Genomic DNA, 17,750 nt, shown 5'->3' on the forward strand with positions numbered 1-17,750 from the left:
TCCTTGACTTTTGGATCGCTTCCATAGATTTCGTTTACTGACACATGTCGATTATACAAATGTCACTTTTGTAATAAGACACCTCAAGAATGGAGAAGGGATAAGGTTTTTTTTTTCATGTTTTCAAAGTCACAATTGGATGTGTTTTCAAGGCCGACAAGATAAGCTAAAAATTGATGTAAAAGCTATGTTACAAGATACTTAAAGGTTCATTCTTTTTAGACTCTGAGAGCTGCAACAGGATCTTGCCATGTGATCTTCCTCTTATTTGAACCGTTTCCACCATTCCTGCAAGACGATAGCTTCTGTTGTTGATGTTGCTGCATCTCAATGCTAGAAGTACTTACTCTCATACATGAACTGCTTTCTTCCACTCTCGTCTTCTCTTGATTATTGTTCACTGCCTCTGTTTCTTCCTCTTCTTCTCCCTATTAAATCAATTTATAAGAGTTGGTCAAAGAGGTTTGCAAAAGAGTAAAGACATGGTTTGGTTTATTTGACCACATTTGAAAGATGTGCTTACGGAGATCTGGTTAAGATCAAATAATGGAACTTTTCTTTGAAGACTGGTTTTGGTTTCATCGTGATCCCTTCCCGAGTGGTTTAAGTCAGGAAGCGAAACATGCTTAGTTTCCACTTCACTTCTCTTGTTAGGAGACACTTCTACTCGCATCTTTTTCCCACCATTTGATCTTCCTCTCACTTTCTTAATTTCTTGTGGCTGGTCTTGTCTCAAATGTCTGTATCTCCGTCGTAGGAATCTGATAAAAGAAGGTTAAACGAACGATATAAAACACACATCAAAAGACTAATGATATATATATTATTATACTGTCAAGGATTGTAAGTATGTTTACCGGACTTCGGCCTTTAATGTTGCCTTTTTTTCTCGTATTGTCTGTAACTTTTTTCTCATTGCTTCGGTTTCCTATAGTGTCGTAATCCAACAAATAGCAAGCAACTAGTCACGTTAATGACAAGCTAACAATAAACCATATACGAACAACAAGGTATTCAACCTAATACTATGCTTACGACTACACTCTTCCGATCAGTTTAAGACTAATAGAGATTTGCATAACTACAGATTAAAAAAAAAAGTAACAAGCTTTATGTATTTAAGGAAGCAATTAAACTTTTTAATTTTTATAGTCTCTCTCTCTCACTCTTTTTTTTCCGGATTTTTCGAGCAGGTGTGAGACCAGATCAAGGTGAAAAAAAACAAACTTTGAGCAAATGAATTACATTCTCAGATCCAGAGAGACAACTAGACCAGACCCAAAAACTGAAACTTGATCCAAAACTAAACTAAGAAAAAAAGAGGGAGAGAGAGAGAGAGAGAGAGATGTCGTACCATATGCAATTCTTGATAGTCTTGCATAAGACTGTGATGCCTAAGCCTGACCTTCGGATCCTCAAAGGGATTAGGAGGATTCGAGGGACCGTGAGTTCGATTCATCACAAGATGTGTGTGATCACAGAGAATCAAAGAAGGAGACGGATGAAGAGCAAGAAAATGAAACAGAAGAAAGAAAGAAAGAAAGAAAGAGAGAGATGAGAGAGAGAGGGGAAGGTCTGGGTTTCGTGTAGTAGTCTAATATCAATCTGAGGAGAAGTCAGAGAAGGACAAAGAAGCAGAAAAGAAGGACACATCATGTTGTTGCTGTTGTTGTTGTGGAAAAAAGAAAATAAAAAATAAAAAAGGCAAATTTGCTTTTTTTGGAGGTGAGTGTGTGTGTTGGGTTGAGACAGCAGTGATGAAGATGGAAGGCAGACTTATGCAGCAGGAAAGGGGTAAGGTGTGGGAAATGACTTGTGCACTTAAATTGTGGTCTTGTAATGTTTTAAAAAGCAAACCTTTTCCTCCTTTATTTATTGATTAATGGCTTTGGTTGGAGAAATCTTGAAGAAACAAACTTCTCTCTCTCTCTCTCTCTTTTGTTTCTTGTGTTCCATTGTCGTCTGTAAATATTACTTAGACCATGGCCATCGGTGGTTACTCACACCAATACTCTTAGTAAAATAATAATAAAAAGAAGAGAGAGAAGGAAAAATAAGGAGAATCGATTCTTGCCATAGTACTTTGAGAAACGGTTCTTTAAAGAAATGAGATAGGTGTCCTTTTTTGAGTGGAACATATACTAAAAAATAAATAAAAAAAGAAAATCTATAATAAAAATAATTTTTTTTTAGTTTTTAGAGAAACATTAATCGTTGCTCGACTAAAGATGCCCTTATGTTTTATCTCTCTTTATTCTAAAAACTGGGTCCATTGAATAGAGACCGATGAGAATGGAGGTTGAAATATATGTTTCAGACTTTTAATATTATTTATTTAGTCATCAAAAAGTCAGATGGTGGAAGATAAATTTTTTTTAAAAAAAGATTCGCCTTTAAGCTAGTATTTTAGTTACATTTACACTAATATATACGTATTTTGCAGAAGAAAAAAAACTCTTGCCTTGATTTATGGAAACTGGTGCTGTGTTTTTATTTTTCTCTTGAGTTTTCTTATAGGTTTAAAATCCATATTATTACTATTAAATTCCCATCTCCCTTGAGTCACATGCATTCCATTTACTCTGCTTCACCCTAGGGAAAAAATAAAAAAATAAACTTTTAAATTTCCTAAAGCCAATAACTTTTTGCATTTATATATTGTAGACTGTTTAATGCAGCGATGACCATCAGCTGATGCCTGATGCAATAGTGAAAAGGGTTGGTCACAATTTACACACCAGCTCTGTTATCTGTAACGCTTATTAGCTTCTTCTTTTTTCTTCACGAGCTTCGTTTTTGATGATGGTCGGTCTCGGTCACGTTTTAATTCATGGATGAGATTTGTTTGGATCCAGGAGTTTCTTCTATTTATATAATTTTGTTAATTCTCATCATATGATTATACTAACAATCGAGATTAATCACCCAAAACATAGTTGTATAGCTAATTTAGGACACAATGTCTTCTTCACTTATGATGTGTTGTTGTTTACTTCTGTTGTTTAGTTTGTTGTCTGAAGGTAGAGAGATTCTGGTGGGAGGCAAGTCTAACACTTGGAGCTGGAAAGTTCCTGAATCTACAGAGGAAACACTAAACCAATGGTCAGAGAGAACAAGATTCAAAATTGGAGATACTCTTTGTAAGTTTAATGAGATTTAATTTTTGGTACGTGGCTATATGTTTTGTTTCTCATAAAACTCTTTTGTCTTTCAAAATAGTATGGAAATACAATGCGGAGAATGATTCAGTATTGCAAGTGAAGGAAAAAGATTACGAAAGGTGTGACAGATCAGAGCCAATGAGAGGATACAAAGATGGTCACACGAAGATAGAGCTGAATAGGCCAGGTCCTTTTTATTTCATAAGTGGGGAAGAAGGACATTGCCAAAGAGGAGAGAAGCTTCGTGTCGTCGTCTTGTCTCCAAACCACAACAGAAGCGTTGTTGATGCTCCTGCTCCTGCTCCTGTGAACGTCGTATTGTCTCCAAATTACAACAGAAGCAACGTTGATGCGGGTGCTCCTTTAAACGCTCATATCACAAACAAGGGAAACCTGAACAGAGCATGGAGTTTGCTTCTTCTTCTTCTCCCATTAGGCCTTTTGGTTTAGTCTTGTTACCTCTTCTTAGCCAATTCGGTTTGTATGTTCCGGTTTATTTGTATTTTGGTTTTGTTTTTTTTTTTTTTCTTCTTTTATGAAGTACCCTAAGTCATGATGTTTTAATAGTAAAACTGAGTCATGCATGTTTAATACAATGTTTGATTTGATTTTTGTTTGGTTATATACTCCCAAAATTGGAAAGAAAAACTAGAAATGGTTAATTCTTAAACCCGGTTCGGTTACACAACTTTAATTGGAAACATATTTTAATCAAAGTGGGCCGAATGCGAATTTCAGTCCATTAAAGGCCCATTATTTTGAAAGATTAAGCTTGTCCACGTTTTTACATTAAGCCATCTTCGTCTCCGAGACTGAGAGAGAGACCAATCTCTTCCTTATCTTCCAACCTTCCAATGGTTTAATCCAGCAGTTGTCGACGATGTCGATAACGTACTACGCTATTTCCTGTAAGTCTTCTTCGTCATTGTATTTTTGATTGGACCCTCAATGCTCAAAATTAATCCTTTATGGTCAGATTGTGATTTGATTTTGGTTCCCGTTGTTTATTTCCCAGCCGGTACACTTTCTGGGGTTTCACCTAAAAGTGCACCTTTTGCTACTATTCAAAGCGAGCCCCGGAGGCAATTTCTCAATCCTAACCCTTTTTCTAGACTTGGGTTCTCTCCTTCTCTTCAGGTCTGATTCCTTTACTAATCATTATCATCCAATTCGTTTTTACTCTGCTTCTTATAATATAAAGACCACACTTTGTAGCTTCATGTACGAAATCTTTCGGTTGTGTACAGTTACTTGTTGATGGCGTCTTTGTATGTTCACTAATTTCATGTAGAGTGTCAAGTACTTACTGTTATGTACGGATATGTTGGTGCAGGGGAGTATCATTGAGTTCAGACTTAAGTTAAGTTCCACAGTAGTGCTTAGTAAAGAGCGTCGAGTTCTTCCATTGGTTGTGAGAAATGATCGTCCTCAGAATGAAGACTTACCTAAGCAGTACGCAAGGAGAGAGAAGAAACCCTTTCCCGTGCCAATTGTGGACCTGAGACGAGCCGCGAGGGAGAGAGTCAAGAACAACAAAGACAAACCTAAGAGGCCTCTACCTCCTCCTAAAAATGGTATGGTTGTTAAGAGCCTTGTGCCTCTTGCTTATAAAGTGTACAATGCAAGAATCAGATTGATCAACAATCTCCACCGGCTCATGAAAGTTGTTCGTGTCAATGCTTGTGGGTAAATTCTCTTCCTTCTTCTTGCTTCTTGTTTCATTTGCTGTCAGATTGAGTATGGCCTTTTCATGTTGTTTGATTGGTCTTTTAGGTGGTGTAATGAGATCCATGTTGGACCTTACGGGCATCCATTTAAGTCGTGTAAAGGTCCCAATGCTTCGCAAAGAAAAGGTCTTCATGAATGGACTAACTCGGTCATTGAGGACGTTATTGTTCCACTTGAAGCCTATCACCTCTATGACCGTCTTGGCAAGCGCATCCGTCATGATGAGCGGTTCTCGATTCCCCGAGTTCCTGCTGTAGTTGAGCTCTGCATTCAGGGTGGCGTTGAAATCTCTGAATTCCCGACAAAAAGGAGAAGAAAACCAATTATCCGCATTGGCAAAAGCGAGTTTGTTGATGCAGATGAAACTGAATTGCCTGATCCAGAGCCTCAGCCTCCTCCAGTGCCATTGTTAACTGAGTTACCTGTCTCAGAGATCACTCCACCTTCTAGTGAAGAAGAAATGGTCTCCTTAGCTGAAGATACATTACAGGCCTGGGAAGAAATGAGAGCAGGAGCCAAAAAGCTTATGAGATTGTACAGGGTTAGGGTCTGCGGTTACTGTCCCGAGGTTCACGTAGGTCCAACGGGACACAAGTCCCAGAACTGTGGTGCATTCAAACACCAACAGCGTAATGGCCAGCATGGTTGGCAGTCTGCAGTGCTTGACGACTTGATACCACCAAGATATGTTTGGCATGTTCCTGATGTGAATGGGCCGCCATTGCAGCGGGAGCTACGAAGCTTCTACGGGCAAGCACCTGCTGTTGTTGAGATATGCGCTCAGGCTGGTGCCATTGTACCTGAGCAGTATAGAGCTACAATGAGACTAGAGGTTGGAATTCCTACAAGTGTGAAAGAAGCCGAGATGGTCGTTTAATATGTAGAAGAATTTGTATAATTCTTCTTGTACAAAATCCTCCATAGCCTTATTTTATTATACATGTTTTAGAAGCTGTGTTCTTTCTTCATCGATTTGGCCAAGTGATCTTGGGCTTATTCGTTGAAGAATCTATTAACAAAAGTTAATATGGTTCAAGTGGAACTGTATTGATAGATTGTTTTCAAAAGGTCATAAGTTCGAAAGTTAGTAAAGCTTTCAAATTTTACAGATTTTTTTTTCTTTATTAAACAACGTTGGTGTACGCTGGGTTTTTTTTTTTTTTTTTTTTTATGATGGAAATTCAATTTTTAATTTATATTCTAGGTTCAATAAAAAAAAATAGATCCAGCCTCAACCATCAAAATTTTTAAATGTTGTTATTGTTCGCACTTTTCACCCCTGTATTTATTTTAAAATCCACTTTAAAAAAGATTCTTCTTAGTAAAAGCGACACAAACTTTTTTCTTAATACAAATAAGATATCCCTAATCAAACCGATCAATAAACCAAAACCATATAAATGCGAAAAATTAAGTTAGGGGCTAACAGTTTTTCTCTTATAACGTCAAAAAAAATTGACTTTGATAGGAAGCTTTCGAACTGTTGAAATATCCAAAAAATTTATATCTAGTCTAATTAGTCATTCACTAAAGTCATCAAGAGGTTGACACCGGAAAAGCCTTGTAATGTAGGCACAGAGTTAGTATGTTCTGGTTCACAATTCAGCCTCCTAAATGAACATCAACTTTAGAATCAAGAATCCTACAAACAGCTTAGAACATGTAGAATTCGTGAGATTAACTATAATTTCACGCGATTCAAAAAAAAATTATTATATGTTAAGCTTAAAAATATATGAAAAACAGTAAAACACACAAATTAGATATATATTTGCACTAAAATGATAAATATAAATACATGTCTATATATATGAAGTGTACAAAATCAACACCAAATCAACAATATTTAAGAAAATAATTTTCTATTTCAAAAAATAATTTAATCAATTAATTCAGTCATTATATTTAGCATATCTACTTTCTTGTCACTTAAGATGTAAAATCTACTTATATATAAATGTTACCAATCGATAAGCAAATGTTTATTCAAAATTCTTCCAAAAAATATATGTATATGTGTATATATATATATATATATGATAAATTAAATTTGCTATATGAAAAAAATCGATTAGACTTGCATATATATATATTAGCAACGATGTCTTAATACGGGATAAGGTTGAAGAATTTCCAACCAATTGGGACTACACATCTCATGCTTTCAAAGTTGTCAGTGGGTGCAGACAAATGGACTTTGAGTTGTTTTTATAGAAATAGTATAGCGCCTTTCAAAGTTGATTTCATATTCAAAGGTTCTATAGTATTTCTGGAATGCAAGTAGTGAGACACCGTTGCATATATGAATTTGGTATATGAAAATACTAATATAGATTATTGATTGAAAATTTTTTAAAAACCATTTTCTCAAAAATGCTCTATCTCTGCAATTTTATTTCAAAAGCCAATCTGATATTTATTTAAATATGTGCGTAAAATTAGAAAATATATATAATATCTTTATATGTGTGTAAAAAATGATATATATATATTATAATATCTTTTAAAACAAAAAAAAAACTTTATAGAATCTTCTAAATATTTGGATTGAATCTCCAAAGTGACTACCAAAAGTTGTGACCATATGGCTAGGGTTTTCTCTCGAGCGATCGGCGGCGATTCGACCAGATCTGCATTCTTCTAGCGCTCTACCCTGGATTTCATTCGGCAACTATTTTCTTGCTGCTCATTAGGTCGCTGTGACCTCAGTTACTTGCTTCCAGTTTAGATCTGTCGTGGTAGCTTCTTCAAGCCAGATTTGTTAGTCTGTAGAGTTTGGATTAGGTCTGGAGAGTCAATCGGGATGAATAGACCACGCAAGAAGAAGGAGATGTCACTCATGGATGTATTAAGGGAGCGAAACCTTCTCTCTGCTGGTGAAGTGGTGGAAGTACCAGATCTGGAAAACAATGACTTGATTGAGGAGAACTCGATGAGTGTAATAGTCAGATGTTTGAACCCGTCGGTTCATAAGGTAGGAGGACTTGTCAAAGCGTTATCTTCTATCTGGGGAATGGAGGATAGAGTTAGAGGAAGAGGAGTTGGGGATCATAAGGTTCAGTTCATCTTTGAAGCTGAAGCAGACCTCTACCATGTTCTATTTCGAGGCCCCTGGTTTGTGAATGGGTGGATTGTTTCATTGGATCAATGGAAACCCAATCCGTCTCCTGATTTTCTGAACAAAATTCTTTTCTGGGTTCGCATAAGGAATCTTCCTATCCATCTTCTTAAGAGACAAGCGGTCGAAAGTATTATTGAGCCAAAGGGTCAGATAGAAGCGGTGGAGCTACATGCGAAAAATTCATCTTCGCTGGAGTATGTGCGAGCTAGAGCTTGGTTTAAAGCGGATGAGTCACTGGAATTTGTTAAGAATGTCAAGTTTTCATCTGGAGAAGTTGTCAAAGTGGAGCTGGAATACGATAAGCTCTTAAAAGTGTGTTTCTCGTGTATGAAGCTTACACATGATCAAACTACCTGCCCTTTGCAAATCTCTCAGCGTTCTAGTCAAAAACGAGGTACTCGAAAGGATCAGAATAAAGAAATCAATAGGCCAAAAGGTAAAGACAAAGGGGTATTCATTGAAGAAGATTCTGATCGGCCAGTAACTTCCAAGAGATCTTTTGATTCGCAGTCTGAGCAATCTGAGCCACCAGCGAGGCCGAAGAAGCAACAAGCAACGGATCGGTTACAATGGACTCAAAGGAATGCTCAAGAAGGTAGATCATGATCGATTCAGGAATGGAGGCCTAAAAAGATAACTGGTGGGCAACAGGAGAATCCGATAGCGAAAGAAACTACATCAAAAAGTTCTAGTGAATCCATCTACACGCCCTCAAAGAAACGCAGACTAGTTAATAGTAATGAGAGAAGTACAAAAAAAGGCTCGGTTGGGAGATTCAGACCCTTTGTCACATTCTCCAACTGTGTTTGAAAGGTTGGGTGTAGCAGGAGAAACCCCAATGATCGTGACTAAGAGATCCTCTCTAGAAGGCAGGTTGACAAATCCACCATCGGTCTTTGAAAGATTGGGCTCTCAAGCTTCTAGCTCCACCCCAATCTCTGAACATTCTGCTCTTGTAGCAGCTCATTTAATGAATCATTCTGCTTCTATAACAGCAAAGACTCCAGTTGGTAAACCTGAAGCAAATTTGAAAGAAAGGTTGATGATTAATTCCAACCCTTCGAAGTCCATATGAAACTACTAAGCTGGAACTGTCAGGGGGTGGGGAATACCCCTACAGTTCTACACCTGAGGGAAATACGAGGTCGGTATTTCCCAGAGGTAATATTCCTCTGTGAGACCAAAAACAAAAGAAATTACATGGAGAATGTCGTGAATCATTTTGGATATTTTGATTTACACACGGTGGAACCGGTTGGAAAAAGTGGAGGTTTGGCGTTGATGTGGAAAGATTCAGTCACAGTGAAGATTTTACAGTCTGATAAAAGACTGATCGACTCTCTTATCACTTGGCAAGGTAAAGAATTTCACCTGACCTGTGTATATGGTGAACCGGTTCAAAGTGAAAGGGAGGTTTGTGGGAGAGGCTCTCCCGTATTGGAGTGAGTCGAAGAGGACCATGGATTATGACAGGAGATTTCAACGAATTGGTGGATCCATCGGAGAAACTGGGAGGACCAGTTCGTAAGGATGCCTCCTGTGTAGATTTCCAGAGGATGTTGTCAGCTTGTGGAATGTGGGAGATTAGGCATTCTGGATACCAATATTCATGGTATGGTAATCGAAATGATGAGTTGGTACAGTGCCGGTTGGATAGATCAGTAGCAAATCAACTCTGGACGGAGCTGTTTCCTCAAGCACAAGCGATATATCTTCCAAAGGCCAGCTCGGACCACAGTCCTTTAATCACATGTATGATGGGAGAACAATGGAAGCAAAGGGCTTGTTTCAAGTACGACCATCGATGTGGATCCAGAGAAGGCTTTAATGAGCTTATAGCAAGCTTCTGGAAGGACATGGCAACAGCTACTCAGAGGCCAATGATGGAGAAAATTGCAGAATGCAGAAAGAGAATCTCACGATGGAAGCGAGATAATCAACCAAATTCTGCAAAGAGAATTCAAGAACTGTATAATCATATTGACTTGGCTACACGGCAAATACCCTTTCGAAGAGAAGAGCTTATTCGACTGAAATCTGAGCTGAATAAGGAATATCAAAAGGAAGAACAATTTTGGAGGGATAAAAGCCGTTTGACATGGCTCAACAATGGAGACAAGAACACCAAGTTCTTCCATGCGGCCACAAAGAATAGAAGAGCCCAAAACAGGATCCACAAGCTGATTGATGAGGAAGGTAAAGAATGGTTTGCAGAGAGGGACCTCGGGAGGACTGCGGAGAATTACTTTAAACTTCTATTCACCTCAGAGGATGTTGGTTATAAGATTGGTGACAGGACAGGCTCAGGGAACCGAGTTTCTCAAACTCAAAATGATCATTTATTGAAGCCGATTACTATAGAGGAAGTAAAGAGGGCAGTCTTTCAAATAAACCATAGTAAGAGCCCAGGCCCTGATGGAATGACAGGTCACTTCTACCAGCAACACTGGAATGTATTAGAAGTGGAGCTCACAGAGATGGTCAAAGAGTTCTTTCGGACAGGTATAATGGAGAAGGAGATGAACAAAACTAATATATGTCTAATTCCAAAGAAGCACAAGTCGGTAAAGCTGTCAGAGTACAGGCCAATTAGTCTTAGCAATGTCATTTATAAGATCATTGCAAAGGTTATGGCCAATCGTCTGAAGCTGATATTGCCGAAAATAGTTTTGGATACTCAAGCAGCATTTATTCAAGGACGACTCATCTCTGACAACATCTTGGTAGCACACGAACTTGTCCACGCCCTCAACACTATGAATAAGTGCTCTGAAGAGCACCTTGCGATGAAGACGGATATTTCCAAGGCCTTTGATAGAGTTGAGTGGTCTTTCTTACGAGATTCGCTGACTGTTCTGGGTTTCTCAGATAGCTGGATTAATCTGATCATGAGTTGTGTTGAGTCAGTTCAGTATCAAGTGTTGATAAACGGCATTCCTTATGGTGATATCAAACCGACCAGGGGTATAAGACAGGGAGATCCACTGTCTCCATACCTCTTCGTTTTATGTTCAGAAATGTTGGTCAGGATGCTTCAGCAAGCTGAAGGGGAAGGTAAGATCACCGGTTTAAAGGTAGCAAGGGGAGCCCCTCCTGTCTCTCATCTTCTATTCGTTGATGATAGCATTTTTTACTGCCAAGAGAAGGATGAAGAGATCCAGTATTTAATGAGTTTACTAGACGAATATAGTCTTGCATCAGGGCAAAGGATAAATTATCAGAAGTCAAGTCTTTATTTTAGGAAACAGATTCCTATGAACAGAAGAGAAACCATCAAAAGCTTGACTGGGATAACGGAGGAGGGAGGAGACGGATTTTATTTGGGATTACCTGAAGCTTTTGGAGGTTCAAAGGTTGCTAGCTTGAATTACTTAAAGGAGCGTTTCAGTCAGAAGATTTCAGGCTGGCAGCATCACTTTCTATCTCCCGGTGGGAAAGAGGTTCTCCTTAAGGCGGTAGCGATGGCTCTACCAACTCATGCAATGACCTGTTTCAAGGTACCAAAAGTGATATGCCAACAGATGATTTCGATCATGGCTGATTTCTGGTGGGCTAATAAGAAAGACTCAAGAGGAATGCACTGGAAATCATGGGAACAGCTTAGTAAACCGAAACAGGAGGGCGGACTTGGCTTCAAGGATATCGAGGCTTTCAACATTGCTCTGTTGGGGAAGCAGCTCTGGAGAATTTTAACAAAGCCAAATACCTTAATGGCAAGAGTCTTCAAAAGCCGATATTTCAGTAAGTCCAATCCTCTTCAAGCGAAACTAGGATCATGCCCATCTTTTGCTTGGCGAAGTATACATGAAGCTCAAGAGCTTATTAAGCAGGGAGCAAGAATGATAATCGGGGATGGTGAGACAGCTGACATTTGGCAAGACCAGTGGCTCCATTGTAGACCTGCCAGAGGTATACACAGTGTCAAACAAGTTCCCTATCCATTGCATGACTCGGTGTCTTCACTATCAAAGGTTCGAGATCTAATGGTAGAGTCTAGAAAGGGGTGGAAAAGAGACATTTTGGATATGCTCTTCTCGGAGGAGGACAGGAGTTTGATAGAAGACCTTAGACCTAGTGGTAAGAACAAATCTGATGGATATGCATGGGATTATGCCCGGACCGGAAACTATTCGGTGAAGTCGGGGTATTGGGTTCTTACTCAGGTGATTCAAGCAAGGAAAGGTCTCCAGGAAGTCAACCAACCTAGTCTCAATCCACTGATACATCAGGTGTGGAAAACGGACACAAGCCCAAAGATTCAACATTTTCTGTGGAAATGCCTGACTAACTGTCTCTCGGTAGCTAAGAATCTATCCTTTAGGCACTTGTCAAGGGACTCTGATTGCTTAAGATGTCCAAGCAAGGAGGAATCTATCAATCATCTCCTTTTTCAGTGCTCTTATGCCCGACAAGTGTGGGCGATATCTCCTATTCCGGCCCCGTAAGGTGGAGAATGGGTCGATTCCCTTTACACAAACATGTTCTATGTTTTGAATATCAAGTCTCAACATCCTCAGCTTGAAGGTTTGGATATCATTGTTCCTTGGTTACTATGGAGGATTTGGAAAGCAAGAAATGATTATATATATGGTGGCAAGGATTTTGATACTAGTGAAACTCTGACGAAAGCCTTAGAGAATGTTGAGGAATGGAGAACAAGGAAAGAGCATGAGGAGCATAAAGAACAGGCCAACAGTTCATCTACAGTAGCTACGACAGTACCAGAGAAATGGAAGCCACCTCTGAGTGGTTGGGTCAAATGTAATATTGATGGTGCTTGGCATAATGATGGTACTCGGAATGGTATTGGGTGGGTTCTTCGGGATCATTGTGGAGAAGTAATATGGTTGGGAGCAAAAGCAGTTAGACGAGCAAGATCAGTCTTGGAAGTGGAGTTGGAAGCAATGAGAATGGCCGTAAGCATGATATCTCGGTTGAACTACAAACAAGTTATCTTTGAATCTGATTCATTGGCGGTTGTCAACATGTTGAATAATGATGAAAGCTGGCCAGTTTTTGCTCCAATGTATCAAGACATTAAAGAACTGCTTCCAACATTTAAAGAGGTGAAATTTGTGTTTTCTTCCAGAGTTTGTAATGATGTGGCTGATAGAGTAGCAAAGGAGTCTCTTTCTTTTGAGAATTATGACCCTAAGTTATACTCTTTAAAGCCAAGTTGGGTCAGACCTTTTGTAATGGTGGATAAACCTAGTGTAGCATGAATTGATGAATGAAAAGTTGTTGTTGAGCAAAAAAAAAAAAAAAAAAAAGAAAGTGACTACCAAAAAGTAACTTATAAACTTTATAAGATTTTAAATTTTTTATAAGATATATTTTTAAAAATAGATAAATGAATAAGACATTTTTACAAAAGGATATTTTTTTAAAAAGCACTTATTTTATGTATTCGACCAATAGAGCGCTTAACATCCTATTATCATCAAGGGTAAAAACGTCATTTGGCTCGTTTCCTTCTTCATTGCGTTTTTTCTTGTTTTGTTTTGGTTCGCTTTTGGTAAAGTCGATACCACTTGTCTGCTCTGGTCGCTTTTAATACCCACTTCCATATTTTCTAAATTTGTTCTGAGATTCATTTTCTCCTTTTAAGATTGGTTCAAGCTCTACCTCTGTTAATTTGTTACTATGTATCAGTGACCCCATCTTTCATCAATTTGTTTCCTTTTTTTTTAAAATCCAGTTGGGTTGATGTTGCTCCGCTTGTGGATCATACTGGTCAGAGTAAGTATATCTTCATTTAGCATAATTTGACCACTTATGGCCAAAAGAACATACCTTTAGTTTTACAACTTCACTTGGTTAGTTGGTTATGAGTTCTTATTTTGGGATGATGCAGCTTGCTTAATGATTAGAGTCTGTAAAGCTGTGTTCTTTCTTTGTGGGCTTATTATTCGTTGAAGAATCTTGAGTTCTGGTTCCTTATTAGCTACCATGGCAGGCAAACGAGACAATTTTGTGAGGTAAGTGCATTCATTTGGTTAAATATCGATTTGCATTGAAGCCCTCCAGTGAACATTTCCTATAATATTTCTATAATCCCTTGCAATTTTCTCTTTTGGCAATCTTGTTTTCTGATTTTGTTTTCTGTTGAAACTAGTGTAAATTTTGTTTGAACTATTGCATAACTCCTAATTTCTGAAAGTTGCGTTGTTCTTACTTTGTAGGGTGGATGATTTGGACTCTAGGTTACCATCATCATCTGTAGCCTTCCAACAGAACTATGTTTCCAATTTCAGTGGACAGCTTCACCCTATCCATGGAAGCAATGACACATCAAGATCCTTCAAGAAAGGGATCCAAAAGGGTTCCAAAGGGCTTAAGTCAATCGGCCGTTCACTTGGTTTCGGTGTTTATCGAGCAGTGTTCCCAGAAGACCTTAAAGTATCTGAAAAGAAGATATTTGATCCTCAGGATAAAATCCTTTTGTACTGCAACAAATTATTTGTTGCGTCATGTATTCTTTCAGTGTTCGTGGATCCTTTTTTCTTCTATCTCCCTGTGATTGATGGTGAGTCCATGTGCCTGGGTATTGATAGAAAACTGGCTATCACAGCTAGTACATTGCGGACTTTGATCGATGTGTTTTATCTCGCTCACATGGCTCTCCAGCTCAGGACTGCTTATATTGCACCCTCATCACGGGTCTTTGGTCGAGGTGAACTTGTGATTGATCCTGCACAAATAGCAAAGAGATATTTACAACGTTGGTTTATTATTGACTTCCTCTCAGTACTTCCTGCCCCTCAGGTTGGTGAATATAAGCTTAGGATACTTTCACTATGTGATCAAACATCTCTGTTAAGAGCCTTGCTAGTTCTAGATTTACAGTATTCATTTTTGTGTATGTGCAGATTGTAGTTTGGAGGTTCTTGCAAAGTTCAAATGGGTCGGATGTATTGGCTACAAAGCAGGCCTTGCTTTTCATTGTTTTGGTTCAGTATATACCGCGTTTCCTACGTGTCTTACCCTTGACATCAGAATTGAAAAGGACTGCAGGTGTCTTTGCCGAAACTGCTTGGGCTGGTGCCGCTTATTATCTGCTTTTATATATGCTTGCAAGTCATGTGAGTGTATAGCTTTCTCTCTTTATAACTTACATTGCATTTTTGTTCAATACTTGCCCATTATACCATGAGTTATGAGTGCATAGCTTTCTCTCTTTCTAACTTACATTGCATTTTTGTTCAATACTTGCCCATTATACCATGAGTTATGAGTGCATAGCTTTCTCTCTTTATAACTTACATTGCAGTTTTGTTCAATACTTGCTTATTATACCATGAGTTATGTGACAATGGCACTAAAAGTGCAAAACCAGGAAATAGTTTCATTTCTGTTTCATTGTTGTGAACTTATGTTCAAATATTTAGTCTCATAAGACATGTAAAGGAGCTTATTGAGCTTTCTGGTTAAGTCGTCTCTGCTTACATGTGAATGTAATGTTCTATGCAACCTTTCCTTTTATCTTAGTTGATGTTTCATGGGATCTCATATGTCAAAAATATTATGACGAGCATCTCTGATTGTATTAGCTTATTGAGTTTGTTTTGCTTATGTACTGTTCAGTGACTTGGTAAGTGCTATTTTGATTGAGCCACTGTTTCCTATCTTGCAGATAGTTGGAGCATTTTGGTACCTTTTAGCCTTAGAACGTAACGACACCTGCTGGCAGGAGGCCTGTAATGATGCAGAGAATTGCAGCACCGATTTCTTGTACAGTGGCAATCAAAACATGGACGGCTATGCTGTTTGGAACAAAACTAAGGAACCTGTTCTTCAATCCAACTGTCGGGCTGACCTCGATGATAATAATCCTCCATTTGACTTTGGGATTTATACACAGGCTTTATCGTCTCGAATTGTCTCGTCTCAAGACTTCATCGTCAAATATTGTTACTGTTTGTGGTGGGGCCTTCAGAACTTGAGGTAACCATGTCAACTCCTTTTATTCTGTCACATGTACACTCAAGGTTATGCGTCTATGAGTTTCAGATATTCATATAGTACTTTTCATGGTTGCACCACAGTACACTTGGACAAGGGCTTGAAACCAGTACATACCCAATGGAGATTATATTTTCCATATCCCTCGCCATTTATGGGTTGATCCTCTTTGCTCTTCTCATCGGAAACATGCAGGTGAGTATTTATGGTGCAACCTTAGCTACATTCATGATTGTTAGATATAAGGACAATCTAACAACCATTTTCAATCTTGTGACAGACATATCTCCAATCTCTTACCATCCGGCTCGAAGAAATGAGAGTAAAGAGGCGTGCTTCAGAACAATGGATGCATCACAGAATGTTACCACAAGATCTTAGGGAGCGTGTGAGGCGCTATGACCAGTATAAATGGTTGGAGACACGTGGTGTAGATGAAGAGTATCTCGTTCAGAATCTCCCCAAGGATCTCCGGAGAGATATCAAGCGGCATCTTTGTCTGGCTTTAGTGCGCAGGGTAAGATCTCCCCACTGTTCCTTATTCAAGCTTCTCATGTAGGTCACATAACCCTTTGAACATTTAGGACCCATTGAATAACAGCCGGCTCATAACTAAAATTAGCTCTTGACCCTTGACAACCTAGCTTGGTTCATTATACCGTTTCTTTTGGACTTGCCTAGTAATAATAGTGTTTTTACCATAATATTAGGTTCCATTGTTTGAGAGCATGGATGACAAGCTGCTAGATGCGATATGTATGCGGCTGAAGCCATGCTTGTTCACAGAGAGTACCTACCTAGTGCGGGAAGGAGACCCTGTAGACGAGATGCTATTCACAATACGTGGTCGCCTCGAGAGTGTGACAACAGATGGAGGCAGAAGCGGTTTCTTCAACCGTAGTCTCCTGAAAGAAGGAGAATTCTGCGGTGAAGAGCTTCTGACACGGGCATTGAATCCAAAATCAGGTATAAATCTCCCGTCTTCCACGAGAACCGTGAAAGCTCTAACAGAAGTAGAAGCGTTTGCGCTGACCTCAGAGGAGCTGAAGTTTGTAGCAAGCCAGTTCAGGCACCTACACAGCAGGCAAGTGCAGCACACATTCAGGTTTTAATCACACCAATGGAGGACTTGGGCTGCTTGCTTCATCCAGGCTGCCTGGCGCCGATACTGCAAGAGGAAGAAGATGGAAGCAGCCGAGGCAGAGGCCGAGGCCATGTCCAGCTCAACCACTGGCTCTTCGTACTCAATCGGAGCTGCATTTCTTGTCAGTAAGTTTGCTGCTAATGCACTTCGCACCATTCATAGGAACCGGAACACAAAGATTAGGGATTTGGTCAAGCTGCAGAAGCCCCTGGAGCCTGATTTCACTGATGATTGAGCCGCTTGTAACATGCTTATTTGTAATCTATACGAACCACAATATGATAATGTTTAATCAATCTCACTTCACACCACAAAAACAGAGTAAACTAAACCGATAAACTTGATATAACGTTCAAGGAAAACGCAACATCAACTTCTCATCTACAAGAGTCTCAAGAGAGAAGCTCCAGCAAAAGGATGAGGAACAAGGTCATCAAACCCAGAAAAATAGAAAACAATAATCAGATTTTTGCATAATCATAAGTGATGAGCTAACAGATGCTCTTATATAGAGTTAACAAACGGTGGTGTTCCCTTTCCGTGACGTTGACAATCTTATTCCGTTACGACTCCAGCTGCCTTTTCTCACGTGCTTTAATTCTTCTTCTTATCTTAACCACACGTGCAGACTCCC

General features: G+C 39.0%; 5 protein-coding genes across 5 annotated transcripts; 4 read left to right on the forward strand and 1 right to left on the reverse strand.

Moving 5' to 3' along the window:
- Positions 1–90: 90 nt before the first annotated feature.
- Positions 91–2,224, reverse strand: LOC104726355 (uncharacterized). The gene is made up of 4 exons (XM_010445199.3): positions 1,355–2,224; positions 858–928; positions 524–761; positions 91–428 (listed from the first exon to the last, which is right to left on the reverse strand). The coding sequence occupies exons 1-4, from the start codon at positions 1,457–1,459 to the stop codon at positions 219–221; spliced, it is 624 nt and encodes a 207-aa protein (XP_010443501.1). The 5' UTR covers positions 1,460–2,224; the 3' UTR covers positions 91–218.
- Positions 2,225–2,709: 485 nt separating this feature from the next.
- On the forward strand, positions 2,710–3,771 carry LOC104726356 (early nodulin-like protein 10). The gene is made up of 2 exons (XM_010445200.3): positions 2,710–3,140; positions 3,220–3,771. Exons 1-2 carry the CDS (start codon positions 2,960–2,962, stop codon positions 3,609–3,611), a joined length of 573 nt encoding a protein of 190 aa, XP_010443502.1. The 5' UTR covers positions 2,710–2,959; the 3' UTR covers positions 3,612–3,771.
- Positions 3,772–3,931: 160 nt separating this feature from the next.
- LOC104726357 (APO protein 2, chloroplastic) lies at positions 3,932–5,997 on the forward strand. Its single transcript, XM_010445201.3, has 4 exons — positions 3,932–4,069; positions 4,177–4,298; positions 4,495–4,847; positions 4,935–5,997. Exons 1-4 carry the CDS (start codon positions 4,042–4,044, stop codon positions 5,764–5,766), a joined length of 1,335 nt encoding a protein of 444 aa, XP_010443503.2. The 5' UTR covers positions 3,932–4,041; the 3' UTR covers positions 5,767–5,997.
- A 1,695-nt stretch (positions 5,998–7,692) lies between these two features.
- On the forward strand, positions 7,693–8,616 carry LOC147935506 (uncharacterized). Its single transcript, XM_087473037.1, has one exon. It carries the CDS (start codon positions 7,693–7,695, stop codon positions 8,614–8,616), a length of 924 nt encoding a protein of 307 aa, XP_087329163.1.
- Positions 8,617–13,488: 4,872 nt separating this feature from the next.
- Positions 13,489–17,433, forward strand: LOC104726358 (putative cyclic nucleotide-gated ion channel 5). The gene is made up of 8 exons (XM_019232920.2): positions 13,489–13,749; positions 13,865–13,988; positions 14,193–14,775; positions 14,880–15,092; positions 15,644–15,954; positions 16,056–16,167; positions 16,253–16,489; positions 16,683–17,433. The coding sequence occupies exons 2-8, from the start codon at positions 13,960–13,962 to the stop codon at positions 17,082–17,084; spliced, it is 1,887 nt and encodes a 628-aa protein (XP_019088465.1). The 5' UTR covers positions 13,489–13,749; positions 13,865–13,959; the 3' UTR covers positions 17,085–17,433.
- Positions 17,434–17,750: the final 317 nt, after the last annotated feature.

This window comes from Camelina sativa, chromosome 11, assembly GCF_030686135.1.
Source record: "Camelina sativa cultivar CO46 ecotype springtype chromosome 11, ASM3068613v1".
Lineage (NCBI taxonomy): Eukaryota > Viridiplantae > Streptophyta > Magnoliopsida > Brassicales > Brassicaceae > Camelina > Camelina sativa.

Excerpts from the sequence above, each read along its gene's own strand:
- LOC104726355 (XM_010445199.3), bottom strand. The coding sequence starts at position 1,459 with ATGAATCGAACTCACGGTCCCTCGAATCCTCCTAATCCCTTTGAGGAT. Across the intron at positions 929-1,354 it reads ACTATCAAGAATTGCATATG|GAAACCGAAGCAATGAGAAA; the intron begins GTACGACATCTC and ends ACGACACTATAG. Across the intron at positions 429-523 it reads TTGATCTTAACCAGATCTCC|GGAGAAGAAGAGGAAGAAAC; the intron begins GTAAGCACATCT and ends TTGATTTAATAG.
- LOC104726356 (XM_010445200.3), top strand. The coding sequence starts at position 2,960 with ATGTCTTCTTCACTTATGATGTGTTGTTGTTTACTTCTGTTGTTTAGT. Across the intron at positions 3,141-3,219 it reads CAAAATTGGAGATACTCTTT|TATGGAAATACAATGCGGAG; the intron begins GTAAGTTTAATG and ends CTTTCAAAATAG.
- LOC104726357 (XM_010445201.3), top strand. The coding sequence starts at position 4,042 with ATGTCGATAACGTACTACGCTATTTCCT. Across the intron at positions 4,070-4,176 it reads AACGTACTACGCTATTTCCT|CCGGTACACTTTCTGGGGTT; the intron begins GTAAGTCTTCTT and ends TTTATTTCCCAG. Across the intron at positions 4,848-4,934 it reads GTTCGTGTCAATGCTTGTGG|GTGGTGTAATGAGATCCATG; the intron begins GTAAATTCTCTT and ends TTGGTCTTTTAG.
- LOC147935506 (XM_087473037.1), top strand. The coding sequence starts at position 7,693 with ATGAATAGACCACGCAAGAAGAAGGAGATGTCACTCATGGATGTATTA.
- LOC104726358 (XM_019232920.2), top strand. The coding sequence starts at position 13,960 with ATGGCAGGCAAACGAGACAATTTTGTGAG. Across the intron at positions 14,776-14,879 it reads CAGTACTTCCTGCCCCTCAG|ATTGTAGTTTGGAGGTTCTT; the intron begins GTTGGTGAATAT and ends GTGTATGTGCAG. Across the intron at positions 16,168-16,252 it reads TTCTCATCGGAAACATGCAG|ACATATCTCCAATCTCTTAC; the intron begins GTGAGTATTTAT and ends ATCTTGTGACAG.